A 20,334-nucleotide genomic window follows, 5' to 3' on the forward strand; every position below is an offset into this window, starting at 1 on the left:
ATATAAAGACAAAGAGAAATGCAAAACCGTCGACTTGAATCTTAGACCTCACTTAGCTCGGTCAACTAGATAATATTAGGCATTACATTACACACACGTTTTGTCAATACTATAATCCAACACAATACAACATAGATATAAAAGAAGACAATTTAGGTCTCTCTGTACCGAACTCTGAAAGATAAGAGTGGGCATGTCTCTAATAAATTTGTCTATCACTTACTGATAGTCTATTAGAGTCATGAAGTTGTTACATGCAGATTCAAATCTTTCTATGCACACAAATCTCAATTAGAGATTAGCAGAAGAATGAGATTGGCGAGATGTCAATTCACTGAACAATAAAAATGATAATAATCAGTTGTCTACACTTTCTCTTACATAAACCAATTATATGTTATTGTGATGATGTACCTCCTGATTCGTCGATGTAGGCTTCTAGTAGTGATCTCAATCGATTTGAGGATTACATTGTTTTATCCGTTTCACTAGCTTGAAAATAATGTTATCACTTCAACTTTTTAAGTGAAGTTGCAAGAGAGTACTTGTTTTCTAAGCTACTAAGAATATTTTTTTATCAGGGGTGGAGAGTAGACCTACTTGCGTTCTAATAGGCTACTTAATGAAAGATTAGACAATATACAGAGTGTTTCAGAAGTAGTGTCGAATATTTTAGGGTATTGTTCCTGGATGATAGGAGACTACAAATGTCGTATTCTAAGTGTCCAAAACTCAGCGGTTATCCTTATAGCTGCCATTTTGTTTTTCCACTTAGGAAATTTTATCTCAATAACGACGATATGATATATTGATCTGAAATTTGTCATGAATATTTATGCCATAAAGACTCAACTTTGAAAAATAAAATAAAAAATTTTCGATGTAAATTTTCAAAATGGCGGCCAATTTAAAATGTATGATTGCAAATTTCACGAAAACCGGTCACTTTGGAAAATTTACAATTTTACAGTTTTACAGTTTCAATTTGAAATTGAAATTATTATGGATATCACAGTCAAAATCAGAACTATGAGATAGTCATTTTGTACCAGTCATGGAAATATTGAGCCTAATGTAAGCAGAAACGTATGAATTAATATAGATTTTATACAAAATAATAAATATTCTCTATAAACAATCTGTAATCAGTGTTATCAATAAAGTTCTTTATAGAAAAACCACACGTTTCACAGTATGAAGATTGTTAGAACATACATTTTTAAAATAACATCCAAATAGGTAGCACATTTTCATCAATTTCTGAGATAGGAAAATTCCTCCAGCCACATACAAATATGTATATGAATTGATTTTTATTATGATACTCTTCAATCTTTGTTTCCATTACGAACTGCTTGTTAATAATCACTTAAATTACGAGATAGCAGACAGCTTTGTCGTAATTTAATTGTTCAAATGTTTTATTATAAGTAACATCAGCAGCATCCTAAAAATACCACACAGTGATAATTCATGTTATGTTTTCTTACGTTATCAATGGAAAACCTCTATTCCAATATCTGTTGAATTTTCAAATTCCAATGCTTCATTATTTGAGTTCATTTATCTTATCTAAAATATTTTAATTTCAGTTGAACGAAGGAGAAGGTTCAACATAAATGATCGTATCAAGGAGCTTGGAACGCTTCTACCAAAGAACAATGAACAGTGAGTACTGCATACCGTACTTATATGAGGCCTACCGAACTATTATACAACATTAAAATCTAGTTTGTGATACAGTTAAGGTGCGTACAGACTTTCGCTCTGCTCCGCAATCGAACGTCACTCGAGCAGATCGATTGATGATCGACCGGGGAGCAAGAGTGGAACGCGAGAATAGCTAACATCTCCCGTAACGTTCATGATCGGAGCGATAGCGGAGCGAGTGCGGAGCGTGCGTGGAGCGAGTGCGGAGCGTGCTGGAGGCGCGTATATCTGTACGCACCTTTACAGATACAGTTTGTGATACAGTTACAGATACAGTTACAGATACAGTTACAGATACATTTACAGATACAGTTACAGATACAGTTACAGATACAGTTACAGATACAGTTACAGATACAGTTACAGATACAGTTACAGATAAAGCTACAGATACAGATACAGTTACATATATAGTTACAGATACAGTTACAGATACAGTTACAGATACAGTTACAGATACAGTTACAGATACAGTTACAGATACAGTTACAGATACAGTTACAGATACAATTACAGATACAGTTACAGATACAGTTACAGATACAGTTACAGATATAGTTACAGATACAGTTACAGATACAGTTACAGATACAGTTACAGATACAGTTACAGATACAGTTACAGATACAATTACAGATACAGTTACAGATACAGTTACAGATAAAGCTACAGATACAGATACAGTTACATATATAGTTACAGATACAGTTACAGATACAGTTACAGATACAGTTACAGATACAGTTACAGATACAATTACAGGTCACCCGTGCTCCGCAAGGGTTCAATTAAAAACTTGATAAACTGAAAACTTGACCTACTGAAATCTTGAAGAATCTAAGGCCTACAACCATCCTCGGTATTTTGAGAATCTTCATGCAAATTTTCAAGTTAATCAGTCCAATGTAGTTCAGACGTGAAGATGCGTCATCCATGTATTCCTATCACGTAAGTGATAGCCAATTTTTTCCATTATTATAATATAATAGATAACTGGAAACTGTAGAAGACATAATACTTGAAAACCTCACAGTATCATATTGATTTTTCAATACATCAATTTTAGTATTTATGACAACAATGTATGCTATGTTGTATAAAATTCCCATGTCCCATGAATAAAATTTGAACATTAATTCTGAAAATGAAGGAAAATTCTAGAAGGAAGATTGAAATTTGGAAAATTCTAGAAGGAAAGTTGAAATTTGGGCTTCGAGGTGCACGAGATTGATATTTTTAGAATCTATGTGCAAAATTTGGAGAACTAAATCATTCCCGTTTTACCGGTATGCAATCCACAAGTTGACATGTTTTGATACGAACAAACACAACCTACTCTCTCTTATTATTATAGAAGAAGATATTTTTTAAACTGACCTGCCTTAAAAACAACCTCTCCTTTCCTGAAGTCTGGGTGTCACAAGCTTGAAAAAATTTTACCATTTATCATTTTTTTAACAATTCGATTGAACTCAATATTAATTCTTTATTGTAGTGAGCGTTTATACATATACCCATGGTCATCGTAAGGTAAGAGAAAATATCACAGATTTACAGAACAATAAAATTACAGTCATACAATAAACTAGTAGTTCTGTGAATAGTAGACCTCGCGCAGTTATAAACCACAGCATTCTCTAATACTGTCAATCAGAGTAAATTATGTCCTGTCCTGTCGTGTCGGCGAGATATCAGTGTGTAAAAAACTAATGGATGTTTGGGTTGTTGTACCGACAATGCTAATTATTTATTGTAAACATCTATGCTACTATCATTAAAAGCTTACCGAGTTGAAAGCAGAGAAAAATCGGGAGAAAATACTATGCTATTTCGAGTTATCAATTGCATGCCTCATTGAATGCAATTAATAGTCCACAAAACAGCTGATTTTTTACCAAGTAATATTGAGATATTAATTGTATGCGTCATTGAATGCAATTAATAGTCCACACAACAGCTGATATTTTACCAAGTGACATTGAGATATTAATTGTATGCATCATTGCATGCAATTTATAATCCACTCGACAGCTGGTTATGATGAATAATTCTATAGTCTGATTTTTACTCTAATATTGGTGTATGAAGGAGGATCCTTTTCCTTTTATATTATCCTTGAAATGCAAAATTTCCAAAAACTTATATATACGTCGACGCGCAATTTAAAAAGGAACGAAATACCTGTCAAATTCATGAAAATCTATTACCGCGTTTCACCGTAAATGCGGAACATATCAACATTTGAACATATAAAGACAAAGAGAAATGCAAAACCGTCGACTTGATCTTAGACCTCACTTAGCTCGGTCAACTAGATAATATTAGGCATTACATTACACACACGTTTTGTCAATACTATAATCCAACACAATACAACATAGATATAAAAGAAGACCATTTAGGTCTCTCTGTACCGAACTCTGAAAGATAAGAGTGGGCATGTCTCTAATAAATTTGTCTATCACTTACTGATAGTCTATTAGAGTCATGAAGTTGTTACATGCAGATTCAAATCTTTCTATGCACACAAATCTCAATTAGAGATTAGCAGAAGAATGAGATTGGCGAGATGTCAATTCACTGAACAATAAATGATAATAATCAGTTGTCTACACTTTCTCTTTACATAAACCAATTATATATATATGTTATTGTGATGATGTACCTCCTGATTCGTTGATGTAGGCTTCTAGTAGTGATCTCAATCGATTTGAGGATTACATTGTTTTATCCGTTTCACTAGCTTGAAAATAATGTTATCACTTCAACTTTTTAAGTGAAGTTGCAAGAGAGTACTTGTGTTCTAAGCTACTAAGAATATTTTATCAGTGGTGGAGAGTAGACCTACTTGCGTTCTAATAGGCTACTTAATGAAAGATTAGACAATATACAGAGTGTTTCAGAAGTAGTGTCGAATATTTTAGGGTATTGTTCCTGGATGATAGGAGACTACAAATGTCGTATTCTAAGTGTCCAAAACTCAGCGGTCATCCTTATAGCTGCCATTTTGTTTTTCCACTTAGGAAATTTTATCTCAATAACGACGATATGATATATTGATCTGAAATTTGTCATGAATATTTATGCCATAAAGACTCAACTTTGAAAAATAAAATAAAAAATTTTCGATGTAAATTTTCAAAATGGCGGCCAATTAAATGTATGATTGCAAATTTCACGAAACCGGTCACTTTGGAAAATTTACAATTTTACAGTTTTACAGTTTCAATTTGAAATTGAAATTATTATGGATATCACAGTCAAAATCAGAACTATGAGATAGTCATTTTGTACCAGTCATGGAAATATTGAGCCTAATGTAAGCAGAAACGTATGAAATTAATATAGATTTTATACAAAATAATAAATATTCTCTATAAACAATCTGTAATCAGTGTTATCAATAAAGTTCTTTATAGAAAAACCACACGTTTCACAGTATGAAGATTGTTAGAACGTACATTTTTAAAATAACATCCAAATAGGTAGCACATTTTCATCAATTTCTGAGATAGGAAAATTCCTCCAGCCACATACATTGAATATGTAAATGAATTAATTTTTATTATAATACTCTTCAATGTTGGTTTTCATTACGAACTGCTAATTAATAATCACTTAAATTACGAGATAGCAGACGGATCTGACAGCTTTGTCGTAATTTAATTGTTCAAATGTTTTATTATATGTAACATCAGCAGCATCCTAAAAATACCACACAGTGATAATTCATGTTATGTTGTCTTACATTATCAATGGAAAACCTCTATTCCAATATCTGTTGGATTTTCAAATTCCAATGCTTCATTATTTGAGTTCATTTTTCTTATCTAAAATATTTTAATTTCAGTTGAACGAAGGAGAAGGTTCAACATAAATGATCGTATCAAGGAGCTTGGAACGCTTCTACCAAAGAACAATGAACAGTGAGTACTGCATACCGTACTTATATACAAAACTATTTTATATAACATTAAAATCTAGTTTGAGATACAGTTACAGATATAGTTTGTAATGCAGTTAAGGTGCGTCCAGACTTTCGCTTTGCTCCGTAATCGAACGTCACTAGAGCAGATCGATTGATGATCAACCGGGGAGCAAGAGTGGAACGCGAGAAGAGCTAACATCTCCCGTAACGTTCATGATCGGAGCGATAGCGGAGTGAGTGCGGAGCGTGCGTGGAACGATTGCGGAGCGAATGCGGAGCGTGTTGGAGGCGCGTATATCTGTACGCACCTTTACAGATACAGTTTGTGATACAGTTACAGATACATGTTGGAGGCGCGTACATATGTACGCACCTTTACAGATGCAGTTTGTGATACAGTTACAGATACAGTTACAGATACAGTTACAGAAACAGTTACAGATACAGTTACAGAAACAGTTACAGATACAGTTACAGATACAGTTACAGATACAGTTACAGATACAGTTACAGATACAGTTACAGATACAGTTACAGATACAGTTACAGATACAGTTACAGATACAGTTACAGATACAGTTACAGATACAGTTACAGATACAGTTACAGATACAGTACAGATACAGTTACAGATACAGTTACAGATACAGTTACATATACAGTTACATATACAGTTACAGTTACAGTTACAGATACAGTAAAAGATACAGTTACAGATACAGTTACAGATACAGTTACAGATACAGTTACAGATACAGTTACAGATACAGTTACAGATACAGTTACAGATACAGTTACAGATACAATTACAGATACAGTTTGTGACAAAGATTAACTTTGCATAAAACATTGGCAACAGGTTGACAAACCCATCAAACTGTAGTTATTTTCATCAGAATTTGGAATTTATCACAAAAATGGATAATTGTCTAAGCATTTAGGCTGAGAAAAATATTACTAAGGTGAAATAAAAGCGATATTGTCAGTTCCTCATCATTTATTTCAGCCAATCTAAAGTTTCAATGCACTTAAATGTTTAAATGAATTTTATAAATTTGTATTATGTTTTGTGAATAGAAAGATATTTGATTTGATTTGACTTGAGGCATCATCATCATTTTTGTTAGACTCTAAGTTAGTTTTGCTCAAACAGATTATGTGGAACTGACAATATCGCTTTTATTTCAACTCTATATGGAGAAATTCCACAAAATCTATGTTCATAGTATACCGTAAATTTTAATGAAGATATTACTGTATACCGAATTGACGAACTACTGAAATGGCAATTTACCAGCTACTGATATACCATCTCTATGAATCAACTACTGTTGGTCAATTGTCAATAATTATAATCTTATCTAGTATAATATTATATGGAATTAAAATGGAGATTGCAATTGTTCAAATGCTAATCAATGTATAATTTTATTATCATCAAATTTCCATCTAGCTGTTAACTCTGTTGTCAATATTTGCAGTAAAAGATAAAAGTCTTCGGGGTGATTTACAGCATTTAATCAGGATTTTCGTTAAATAATAATTATAATATTATGTTGATATCTGTCAAATAACTCTTATATTGTGATATTAAATGTTGAAGAGTGGATTTTGACGCTACATATTACATTATTACGTATTTATTATACCTTGTGCCCTACAAGATCATTTTTATGGCATGTATTTCAAATTCAGAAGCACCTATACACACTTATCGGTATTTTTATTGAATAAATAAATTAATTAAGCCGATGGATTTAGTCAATTAGTGCAGGTATAATGTGTATGTTAACCTCATGAGCTAATAAGACTCCTATGGAGTGAAATATCATAGTTCTTTCATAAAGTTATTGCTAAAAATAATGTGAAATGAATAAAAGAGCTCCAAACAATAATAATTTTCATCCTATGTTATTGATGTTGACGGAGTCATATGCCAAGGATTCACAAAATAACTTCATGTGCTTGAAAGTACAAAGTAAAATAGTATATAAACTCAAAGTTAATAAAACATCAGCTTTATGACTTAATGAGACTGAAGATTTATGAAATTGTATCATTTTTATGTTGAGTTGATCTCATTTATGAACGTTTTAGAATGAATATTATGGATATAATTAATTTAATTATCACTGACACAATTTTTTCTCTTTTTCAGGTATTTTGAGGTAGTGAGGGACTTCCGACCCAATAAAGGAACGATTCTAAAATCTTCTGTTGAGTATATAAAAGCTCTGAAGCAAGAAGTCCAAAAACTGAAGCAAATGCAATTTTAAAACCGTAGAGCTTGAGACTGAAAACGAGATACTTTGTAGTCGTGTAAAGGTATAATCACATATTATTTATATTCTTTTATTATTCAGTTTATCAATGACAAGATCTTTCAAAAATTTTTGTTAATATCTCTATGAGAAACGTAATCTTAAACAAATTGTAGAGAATGTTACATGATTGTTATCTCTAGAGAATTAATAGCGTTATTTTGATGATTGAGAAACGTTTCATTTGAAGGCTACAATATATATAAAAATTATACTATAGTGAGGTCCACGTTATAATGGCAGTGGATAAAGATAGAAGAATAGCGATGCCGATTCTCTGCATTAAATAATTATATTTCTACACTGTCAAAAACATAATTGGCTTCGTTGTGGACCTAGAAAAGGATAGTACCACCGGCTATGTCGAATGATAGACAAGGATAGCAAAACCAAAGTTGATCAAATACTGTCATTATAACGTGCACCTCACTATAGGATCAAATATTTACATTATATTATTTATCATATTCTTTTATTTTTTTACATATTTAATTCAATAGGGTTCTACAAAACAATGTTTTTCATTCACCAGCCTTCTTCAATATCATTCTGATATAACTAATATACCAGTTTAAAGAATTGTACCTACTCACTTAAACCTACAATTGCGAATCTTCCAATTGCACAGTAATAGGATAAAATCCATCCTAATAGAGTATTCTAATACGGTAACTTTAAAGTTTAGTTATTTATAAAAAAATATTGCCAGGGTACTAGTAATTCTATAATTAAAATCCATACTATATTCATTCCATTATTCAAGTTTGTGAATCTGATAATTTTCAGAATTATTGTTGGTTACATATTGTAATATTATATTGTATCAAAACTTTTGAAACCAATCAAGTTATACAGAGAGACACAGAATAACGGGAACTTTTAAAAACGCCATAAAACATTAGTGGGAAGGGCAAAAATGATTTTATTCAATCTAATGTAAAGTGCAAGACTTGCCATTTGAGAATTATTAATAACATCTATCTTTTTTTGATAATTACTTCTTTAAGATGGCTTCCTCCTGACGAATACACTCTTGAAAAATCTGTGTTGACGATTCCTCATTGATCGCTGCAACATCTGCGTTTTCTGGTCCCATGATCTGTCCACCTGCGATTCTCTGTTTGTGGAGCTATCTCAAATTAAACGTTTTCACAACTTGACCAATAACTGTGGTTGAATATTATAACAGACAATTCAAAGTGAAATTAACAATATTCCACCTGAAATGTTGCAGCAATGTCGTTCAGGAATTTCAACACAGTAGATTTCAAGAGTGTATTCGTGCAGGAGGAAGCCACTTTGAAGAAGTAATTGTCAAAAAGTGATAGATGTTATTAATAATTCCCAAATGGCAAGTCTTGAACCTTACATTAGTTTGAATAAAATCATTTTTGCCCTACCCACTAATGTTTAATGGCGTTTTCAAATGTTCCCGTTATTCTGGGTCACCCGGTATTATTGAACCTACATAGGTCTACCGATTGATTTATACTGCTATAAATGTACATTGTACAGTATATATTGTTCAGCATACAACTTTATGGTAGACCATGATGATATCTGAAAAAGGATTATTTATTCATTACAATTGAATTGAGAAAATAATTAATGACTTTATAAAAAGCATCGATGAATATCCATTATAATGTTTATTATGAGATAACTCTTTTCCATTTGAAATACCATTCAAGGCAGTGATACAGTTATGTTTGTCTGTTTTCGCTACTATCATTTATTTATTATACATTGGAGACAACAGGTAGAAACCCTATTATAGGACAACATGGAAGTTCTGAGATCCACTGTTAGTGGGACGACTCTTTCTCTCTGAGATCACACAAATAATCTCATGAGATATACTGTATTATCAAAAACCCTATACGAGATTCACAAAATAAAGTTTGGCATACATCATCTTTTATGTTGTAGATAATTCCTGTTTGACTTTTTGTGTAGTTGAGAAGTTGATATTGTGGTAATTATTCATATTGAATGAAAAAGACTAAGAAATTGTCAAAAAATCACTGATTTATTGATAATTAGAAAGACCGGTTTCGGTTATTACACCATTGTCAATCTCTGATAAACTCTGATAAATAAATTTATTGTTAATTAGAAAGACCGGTTTCGGTTATTACACCATTGTCAATCTCTGATAAACTCTGATAAATAAAAAAGAGTTTATCAGAGATTGACAATGGTGTAATAACCGAAACCGGTCTTTCTAATTATCAATAAATCAGTGGTTTTTGACAATTTCTTAGTCTTTTTCATTCAATATTCCTGTTTGAAGTAGGCCTAAAAATGTAATTACAATATTTTCAATTTTTCAGAGACTTACAAGATCAACAACATAAAGTTCAATTCAATTCAAAAATTAATTCATTTCGCACAACATAATATTATTACAAAACATTGTACCGGCTGAAAATACAGAATGAAAAATACTAATGAAAATCCACTTTGAAAAACAACTTATTTTAACATTATTTATTTTGCTTTAGAGCAGGGCTCTCCAACCTACGGCCCACGGATAGATTTTGTCCGGCCCGCCAAGAGTTATTGCAACATATTTTTAAAAATATATATTTACACAAAGAATTCTACTTCCATTTTACAGTTCTCTCCCAGAAAAATACATTAAAAACATAAAAAACCATGCTGAAGCTATTTGTCCCGTCGTTTTCTCTTTTTGGATCTCCCTACAAGTGTGAGCAGACATTTTCAAAAATGAAGTTTGTTAAATCCAAATGCAGATCTTCCTTATCAGATGAACATTTGAAATCAATTTTAATGATTGGAACCACTAAGTTTGATCCTAAATGGGCGGACATTTCGAGTGGAAAACAAATGCAATATTCTCACTAAAAATAAGTATTCTCTTTTAGCTTGGTAACTTTTTGTAAATTCGTGTATTGTCAAGTTGTCTTATTACTATTAAAAAAAGTTATTATATTTTGTTTAACTTGCTAAACTCATGCATTCTCAAGTTCTCTTATGACCTTTTCACACTCAATAAATTCGACTTTGTATTGAAATGAAATGAATTGGTTTGCTTCAATTAAATCTACTTAAAACTCCTCATATCATTTTAATGGAAATATAATAATTCACACCTCCCCAAATCCCCCGTCGTTTGTGGCCCACAAGTCAAATTCCACGTACATCCTTGTTATTAAAGCCTCTAAGCCTCCCTAGAATTGACAATGTGGCCCTTGGATGGAAAAGGTTGGAGACCCCTGCTCTAGAGGACAAAGTTAAGCATATATACTACATCTTAAATGGTTGAAGAGTTAACTGTTTTGAGTAGGCCTGGAAATTTAATTTCAATATTTAAAAATTTTCAGATGCTGGAGAACTTGGCAAAATCACATGGTCTTCCTTTACCTGAATACTCGTGGCAGACCTCTTCAGAGAGTATTTCAAGCACTTCATTCCTGAAGAATAGCCTGGCAGCGTTGCGAAAGGTAAACTGCTCCACAACTTGATATCATGATTTTGATGTGATATACAGAACGGTATTTTAGTCCTGTTACCCTATTATAAGTGTATGGTAATTTATTTCCAATAATGAAATAGTTATTTGTATATCTATAGAGTGAAAAGTACTGTTTTTTCTCCCTGAGGGAAAAGTTTGAAGCCCGAGGCGAAGCCGAGGGCAACAATTTTCCTGAGGGAGAAAAAACATTTTCACTCATAATGTACACAACATTTTCCCTCCACCTACATTTAAAAAAAAACTGCAAATAAAATAATTTTTAAAAATGTACGTGACCAAACAATGTGTTACAACATAATCTAAGAAGTAAACAGAATTGGCTGGCTTGTAATCACAGTTCTCTGCCGACAGCGCTATCAGTCAGCAAAAGTTGTAACAACAATGGCCGCCACAACTACAGCTATGATGAAGTTCCCGTTTCAAATTTGATTAGTTAATAAGGAATATTCGTTGGCTGGTATTTTGAATAGCATGGAATATGAAAAAATATTTACACATTTTTTTAGTATAGTGATATGAAGTTTGCAATAATTTTAGCATACAAACATATATTTCATATGTTGATCAAATCTGGTTGAGGTATTGAATTTAGTTGGCTCAATGACTGACTACTCTATATGCTTCCTCATCTGAGCTTAGACCTTCTTACCTATTACAATGTAAGTTTTTAAAATAGAGATGCTTTTAAATGGAGTCACTTTTCCTCCCTAGGGAGTTTTTCTGTTTTTTACTACCGAGAGCGAAAAAGTGACACTTTAGTATTATGTTTCAGGGAGTGAAGTAAGTACTTTAGACAGTAGGTGGAGGGAAAAAAAGTGTTGCATGTAGCATAGAGGAAAGATAGCGTAAGATACCTTGTATCAGTTGTCTCTGCATATATGTATAGTGAGGTCCACGTTATAATGGCAGTGGATAAAGATAGGAGAACAACATTGCCGATCCTCACTGTCTAGTCAATGCCTCCTTGACGGTAGCTGATACTGGTTTATTGATGTAATATTAATAATATTGTTCATCCTCGTTTAAAATAATCAGTTATAATTATTTTATTAAGCAAGAAATTAGGTTTTCCAATTTTCAAAATGAGTTTTCATAATTATGATGACATATTTTGTGAATGAATTAATAATTCTACATTGTTAAAAGCCGATCTTGCAACAGAGCAAAGCGAGAGAGAGATAGCGCTATCTACTTTGTTGAATAACAGACAAGGATATAGCAATACCATTGCTAATCAAACACGGCCACTATAACGTGGACCTCACTAAAGTTAGTAGTCCTTGTCATTTCCTTGTCTAATCCTTGCGCACGGCAGTGCAAGTTGATTATCCCAGAGCTGTGTAAAATCATAGATAAACAATAGCATAAGTAGATATCCCATGGTATAGGGCGTGTATGTCAACTTCTACTGTTAACTCAAGCCGATTACTGTCGATAATTTTAGATTTTTATTGTTTTGTTGGGGTGAGAGTGTATGAACGGCACAATATGAGAGACTACCAGCGTCACACAGCTTTATAGGAAAGAAATACGTGGACTATCGGCTTGAGATAACAGTAAAAGTTGCGACATAAACGCCCTATACCATGGGATATCTACTCAAGCTATTATTTCTCTATGGTAAAATTCTGTGTGGATTCCGGTCGTCTCATAAACATAATCTATTTTGCCATGGAACATGAGCATTATAGTGAAAAGAGTAAAAGCATAACTTCAATGACTGGACATTTTGATCACATTCTTCAATATTCTTCAGTATATAAGAAATAATAAGAAATAAGTGATAAAATATTATATTACTCTCGAATACAACAAGTATACCGCACAGTTTTATTACAACTGAATTTCCGTTTTATGAATTGAATTAAAAACTTGTTATCAGGACTAAAAAATCGTTAGAGCCGTTTTCGAGAAAACCTTGAATAAAATGGGTTTTTAGTGATTATCCGCCATTTTTTCCGCCATTTTGAATTCAATTTTATTGAATTTCTTATTGTCGGATCCTTATGGTATAAGGACTTTAAGTTTGAAATTTCAAGTCAATCGGTTGATTAGGAATGGAGTTATCGTGTTCACAAACATACACACACACACACACACACACACACACACACACACACACACACACACACACACACACACACACACACACACACACACACACACACACACACACAAATCATGTTTTTGGACTCAGGGGACCTTGAAACGTATAGAAAACTTTAAATTAGGGTACCTACCTTAATTTTTTTTGGAAAGCAATATACTTTCCTTACCTATGGTAATAGGGCAGGAAAGTGAAAAAATCATGTCTTTGGACTCAGGGGACCTTGAAACGTATAGAAAACTTTAAATTAGGGTACCTACCTTAATTTTTTTTGGAAAGCAATATACTTTCCTTACCTATGGTAATAGGGCAAGGAAAGTGAAAAAATCATGTCTTTGGACTCAGGGGACCTTGATGAAACGTATAGAAAACTTTAAATTAGGGTACCTATCTTAATTTTTTTTGGAAAGCAATATACTTTCCTTACCTATGGTAATAGGGCAAGGAAAGTGAAAAAATCATGTCTTTGGACTCAGGGGACCTTGATGAAACGTATAGAAAACTTTAAATTAGGGTACCTACCTTAATTTTTTTTGGAAAGCAATATACTTTCCTTACCTATGGTAATAGGGCAAGGAAAGTGAAAAAATCATGTCTTTGGACTCAGGGGACCTTGATGAAACGTATAGAAAACTTTAAATTAGGGTACCTACCTTAATTTTTTTTGGAAAGCAATATACTTTCCTTACCTATGGTAATAGGGCAAGGAAAGTGAAAAAATCATGTCTTTGGACTCAGGGGACCTTGAAACGTATAGAAAACTTTAAATTAGGGTACCTACCTTAATTTTTTTTGGAAAGCAATATACTTTCCTTACCTATGGTAATAGGGCAAGGAAAGTGAAAAAATCATGTCTTTGGACTCAGGGGACCTTGATGAAACGTATAGAAAACTTTAAATTAGGGTACCTATCTTAATTTTTTTTGGAAAGCAATACTTTCCTTACCTATGGTAATAGGGCAAGGAAAGTGAAAAAAATCATGTCTTTGGACTCAGGGGACCTTGATGAAACGTTTAGAAAACTTAAATTTGGGCTACCTTATTAATTTCTTTTGGAAAGCAATACTTTCCTTACCTATGGTAATAGGGCAAGGAAAGTAAAAATCACCCTATAGATTACAGGATGTATAGTGAATGCTCCAATTGTAGCCCTTTATATTTTTGATATTAAACATCTATACACATTTCTTCATAATGATGCTATATAAAGTTTGAAAAATCAGAAGTTTAAAGGGGAAAAATAATTTTGTTCATAACTAAAACATCGAAACTTGCAATTTGAAAAACATTGTGCTACTCGAAAACCTTTCAAGGCTCCCTCAGCCCCAGGTTCGGTGGAAAGGCAGTGGCAAAATATAATTGGCAACTATATGGGTCCTATCTTTTACACTGATTTTATAAATTGAATCTTACTATAGCCATATTTGCTAGAAAATACTTCTCTGTATACACAGTGTTCCCAAAGAGGTACTGCAATAATTTATTCATCCTTTTACTTTCTTAGTATCTAAGTTATCTAAAGTTATTGATGATAATTCATGTATATTATTTCATTATAATTTAAAATCAAATCAAGCTTTATTCAATAACATCACTTACATAACATAATTTCTCAATAATTATTGAATTATTATTAATTTTATTTATTGTTTGTATAATAGTGTACATTGTCAAGCAACCTCTTCAAGGTATCCTGTTTTGTCTCAATAGACGTCTTTTCCATTCTATTTTATTTATTTATTGTATTTTATTCATTTATTGTATTTTATTTATTTATTTATTGATTAATTATTTTTCCAGAGCACGGACTTGCTGTCTGAACTGAATCCCCTGTCTTCGGTGGATGATTTGATGGACGACGAACATGGAGTGGTCATGAGTGGGGGAGACGATCCCATGCTCAGCTCCAGTTCCCCCCTGCCCCACCTGCCTCTCCCGCCCTCCCCCCTGTCGTCGGACATCGATATGATGGTGCCCCCCGATCACTTATAATTAACAACTTATTGACATTCATGTTACCTGGGCTAGTTCGAGTTGTTCATCCAAAGTATTATGTTCTCGAAAATTTGCCAGAGTCTTCTGTGAAGATGACTAGGAAATTTATTCATACTATTTTCAATTATTATTATTATTATTATAAGAACCACGAGATTGTTCCAGAGTCTATTTTAAACACTATTTTCGATTATTAGTCATAAGACAGTGCTCCAAAGTAAAAATATTATTGGATTTCAAAATTATCATTGTTGTGTCATTCAAAATATTACATAAATAGTTGGCGTTTCAGGTTTATAAGAACCACGAGAGTCTATTTTAAACACTATTTTCATTTATTAGTCATAAGACAGTGCTCCGGAGTGAAAAATATTATTGGATTTCAAAATTATGATTCTTGTGTCATTCAAAATAGTAGATAAAAATAGTTGGCGTTTCATGTTTGACCACATTTTGAATAGATTCAATCTATTTTGGATTATTATAAAAATCATGAGATAGTTTATTATTTCAACACTCATAATTCATTTCAAACTATCGATTGGAATTATTTTCATTGATAAAAATCATAGGAGTGTGCTGCTCCTTAGTTGAAATATTATGCAAGTTTCAAGTATATGGTAACACTCAGAATAATTACACCAAATTCATTCATAACTATATTGAGTTGAATTATTTTTAATTATTAAAATTGAGAGCTGCTAAAATAGAGCGCTCCTGATATACCAAAATGATCACAATAAGAATATTTGCAATGTATTTTTAACTATTTTCAATGATTAGTCATAAAAGTGCTTCAGTGTGAAAATATAATTGGATTTTATATGATTGTGGTGTCATTGAATATAGTTAATTTTATCCATTTCAAAATGTTGTAATGATAATGTTTGATAAATTAATATAAACATAATAATATTTCAGAGTAAACATATCATTTGAGTTACAAATATGGCCAAATTGAAAATACGTAGGTACGTAGGTTGAATTCATTTTCAACTATAGATTTAAGTAATTTCCGTTCAAAATGTCTGAAATTAAAGAGAGAATGAATGATTGATCCATTAATGAATCAATAAATATTGTATCATGTTATCATCCATATTTTATCATATTTGATTCAAGTTATCATATATATCATCAATTTAATCATTTTTAAAAGTAGCCTATTGTGAGAAACTTGAAAGTTTTAATAAATTTTTTAAATTATATTCCATATTTCTGCCATAAACTAGAGGCTACTCTACTTTCATTTATTGCACCTCCAATGTTCTACAATGAATTTTCAATGTTTTGGTAGTCAATAAAAACTTCAAATAACTTTAATTTAATCAGTTTTCATGGAATTATAAAAAACAAATAAAAATTATTCATTTCTGTACGGTATAAATACAATAGCAAGAAATACATGTCAATCACAGTCGTCAAACCATTGTTTGTACTAAAATGAAAATCAAGATTTAAAATTCTACAATTCCGGTACTCTTTAGTATTACATGATTACATATTGATCCATCTCTTTTTCACTGTTGAATACAAAATTTATTTGAACAAACTTTGTAATTATTTTTCGGATTTGAAGTTTAATTCAATCGATAAAATTTGCGAGTATCACTTGGAAAAATTGCTGTGAAAAACGAATACTTCTAACATCATCTTCAGAAGTAAACATGTAGGAATTTATTTGTAGTTCAAATCTTCAGCCATAGTTTAATTACAATAAGCAATATTTGAGGCCTTAAAAATGTATAAGATTTTTCATAAAAGCAATGAAATGTATGTTTTGTATAGTTAACAATAAATGACTTTATAGCCTGTTGTGAGTTCAAAATCCTATGATAATTATGTATGATTTTAAAAGGTAGTTTGATTCTATTATATCGTCTTCTGGAGTTCCATTTTTCTGAAAAATCGGCTCCGTGCAACACATGAATCAGATGGGGCAGTCAAACCATACAATATTCACAAATCTCGTCGTTGGTGGAAGAAGTCAGAAATCAAATGTAGGAAACATAAAAATAATAACACTATGATTTATTATTTAAAATAATTTTGAATACCTACCTAACTCAAAAGAATTTTATTGAAGCCAATATTAGACTATTATTCATATTAAGACCTTAGCCTTTTTATTCTTGTAAATTGGATATTGGATTCAGATTGATCGAATTTATTATTATGCTTGTAAAAAATATCCCTTTTTCTATTTAATTTGTGAAATCCTGGGTTTTTAATAATCATCTACTTGATGATCTTGGTTTCCTTTTACAGTTACAGAAGAGAATATTTTTTGTGGAATTTCTTTAAAAAGTTGTGAATAGGACATTCAAATCAAATCTCCAAACCACTACTATAATTAGAAAGATGTAACATAGTGTGATAATAAATATAGGTTGAAGGAAATAATAACTTTTCTCTTCATGGCTACTAAAATTATTGGAACAGAATAAAAGTTATCATGTACGACTGAGTCATTGTCAATATTGTAGAACCGTTCCATAATTGAATAAAAGCACACATATGTTGTCAAATTCTACACTGTTTTATTCGGTACACGACCATGGTTTCGTGAAAACTTGTCAACTTGAAAATGTGACCGGTGTGGTCACGAAACCATGGTCGTGTACCGAATAAAACTGTTTAGAATTTGACAACATATGTGTGTTTTTATTCAGTTATCATGTACCTTTTTCTATATTATTGGAATAAAACTCTAATTTCAATAATTATTTAATTTTATTGAAATACAAAAGGGTATTATTGATGAATTTCATTGTGTTTCAAGTTGAGTAAATGTATACCTGAATGACATTTCAATCAAATCAATATTTCCACCATTCATGGTGATTGGACAGAATATACTTTTCCATTTTTTACCAATATCACACTACTCTAATAATTTTCAACTGGTTACTAAATTGTTATAACTCACTCATGTTTTACTTTTCTCAGGTACTTTCTCAGTTCAGTTTGACTGCCCAATTCTGTATGATGATATAACTCTATTGACAATAATTGATTTATTGGATGAACAAATTATATTATTTATCAATAATATTGCACTTTATATAATGATTATATTGACAACAAGTGTAAAATGTGAATTATATATTGAGCAGTCGATTCCCACAACTGAGAGACAAGCAATAAACAACAAGCAATATCAATAAAAATTGAATTGGACATTGAAACTGAAATTCTAACGTTATAATAATTATTTTATAATATAATTTTTAATATGTCTTACACTTTATCTCAAAAGCATGCATATGCATGTTTCTCTATCCTTATGTATAGCATTTTCAAAATAAACGTCTCAGAATATTTTTGGACAATTGATATCTAAATTTGGGAAAGTAACAGTTTTGAGCTTTAAGCCTGTTGTTCCTTTCCCAATCATTCATAGTTTAGAATGATATTGTATGCATCAATGTACAAATAAATAAATAAATATTATATGATGAAGGATTGGGACATAATGGGTTCACTACTGTACCACATGTCACGGTGTGAGCTATTTTAGAACAAATTTCCTATGGCTCTTAGAATCGATTGCATTGTTGAGAAAAGTTTTAATTGAGTTACTAGCAACTCTGGTAATAAAACCTATTATTGCGCTAGACATAAGCATTTGATAAAGTGTGGTACTGAAAATAAACAGGAATGCAGTACCTACTTAAATAATTTGAATTATGTGATTTCTCACTTACAGAGCAATCTCTTGTAATCCACACACCCAAAAATAAGCAATATCTTGAGATAAAATGATTGTAATGAAATAGAATTGATCGATGTGTCTTACATTATAAATGAATATTGAATTAGCATATTTTATACTTATATTATGAAAAATTTGTTTGAAAATGATATTAATTAGTTACCTCATTGTTATCGAAATTTCAAAAACTTTTATGTTGTAGTTAGAAGTGAAATTTGTATAGGAGTTTAGTGATATGCTATTCTTAATCGTTTAATAAAACACTTTGTTGAATTGAAACTCTTCACAAATGAGTACAAGTTTATTGTGAAATGAATATTTTACAATATATACCCACTTATCAGCTAGAATAGAAGAAGAATATTTATTCTTCAATGTTGTTTTCCATAACGAACTGCATATTATTGAATTAATTTTTGCTATTAAAAAGAACGAATTTTTTACAATACATGAATTAATCACTCACTGTGACAAGATCTTTCGGCAGGTCCGCCATCTTCCTGATTGTACATCCAGATCTCGTTGTCACAGTAAGTGATTAATTCATGTATTGTAAAAAAATCGTTCTTTTTAATAGCAAAAGGAATTTATTCTTGAAATGAGATTTGTAAAGTGAATGAGACGGTGGCACTGAGTTTGCTTGGTGTAAACGTACTCTTGAAATTTATAATTATATAAATTTATTTTTTATGCAAACAGAGTCCCGACCAGAAATGGAAGGGGCGCTTTTATTAGATCAAAACCAATCGACGTCAGTTGGCTTGCCCAACTGCGCCATACTCCTTGGTGACTCTCAATAACTTTTGACAGATCTCACACGGTCTCAATACTGGCGACACTTCCTTCAAATGTCTGCCTTATCAACTGTCGAAAATGAGTTTTAATTAATGAAAATGAGTTTTAATACGAATCTTATTTTCACAAAATAAAAATCAAATTGTAGATTTGTGTTTGAGTTTGCACCAATTTGTTTTTATTCATGCTTTGGAAAGTTTTAAGTTCACTATTGTCTTTTCATTGAAAACACATATATAATATAGCATTCCAAACCAAAAACCT

At 31.5% G+C, this 20,334-nt stretch overlaps 1 protein-coding gene across 1 annotated transcript in view; it reads left to right on the forward strand.

The window, feature by feature from the left end:
- LOC111046311 (transcription factor E3) overlaps nucleotides 1-19,554 on the forward strand; it is a 173,578-nt gene extending 154,024 nt beyond the window's left edge. Inside the window, 5 exon segments of the mRNA XM_039442877.1 lie at nucleotides 1,593-1,668; nucleotides 7,797-7,908; nucleotides 7,910-7,963; nucleotides 11,307-11,426; nucleotides 15,366-19,554. Of these exon segments, the coding sequence (XP_039298811.1) occupies nucleotides 1,593-1,668; nucleotides 7,797-7,908; nucleotides 7,910-7,963; nucleotides 11,307-11,426; nucleotides 15,366-15,557 (554 nt within the window). The 3' untranslated portion in view covers nucleotides 15,558-19,554.
- Nucleotides 19,555-20,334: the final 780 nt, after the last annotated feature.

Source organism: Nilaparvata lugens, chromosome X (genome assembly GCF_014356525.2).
Source record: "Nilaparvata lugens isolate BPH chromosome X, ASM1435652v1, whole genome shotgun sequence".
In the NCBI taxonomy this organism is placed as follows: domain Eukaryota; kingdom Metazoa; phylum Arthropoda; class Insecta; order Hemiptera; family Delphacidae; genus Nilaparvata; species Nilaparvata lugens.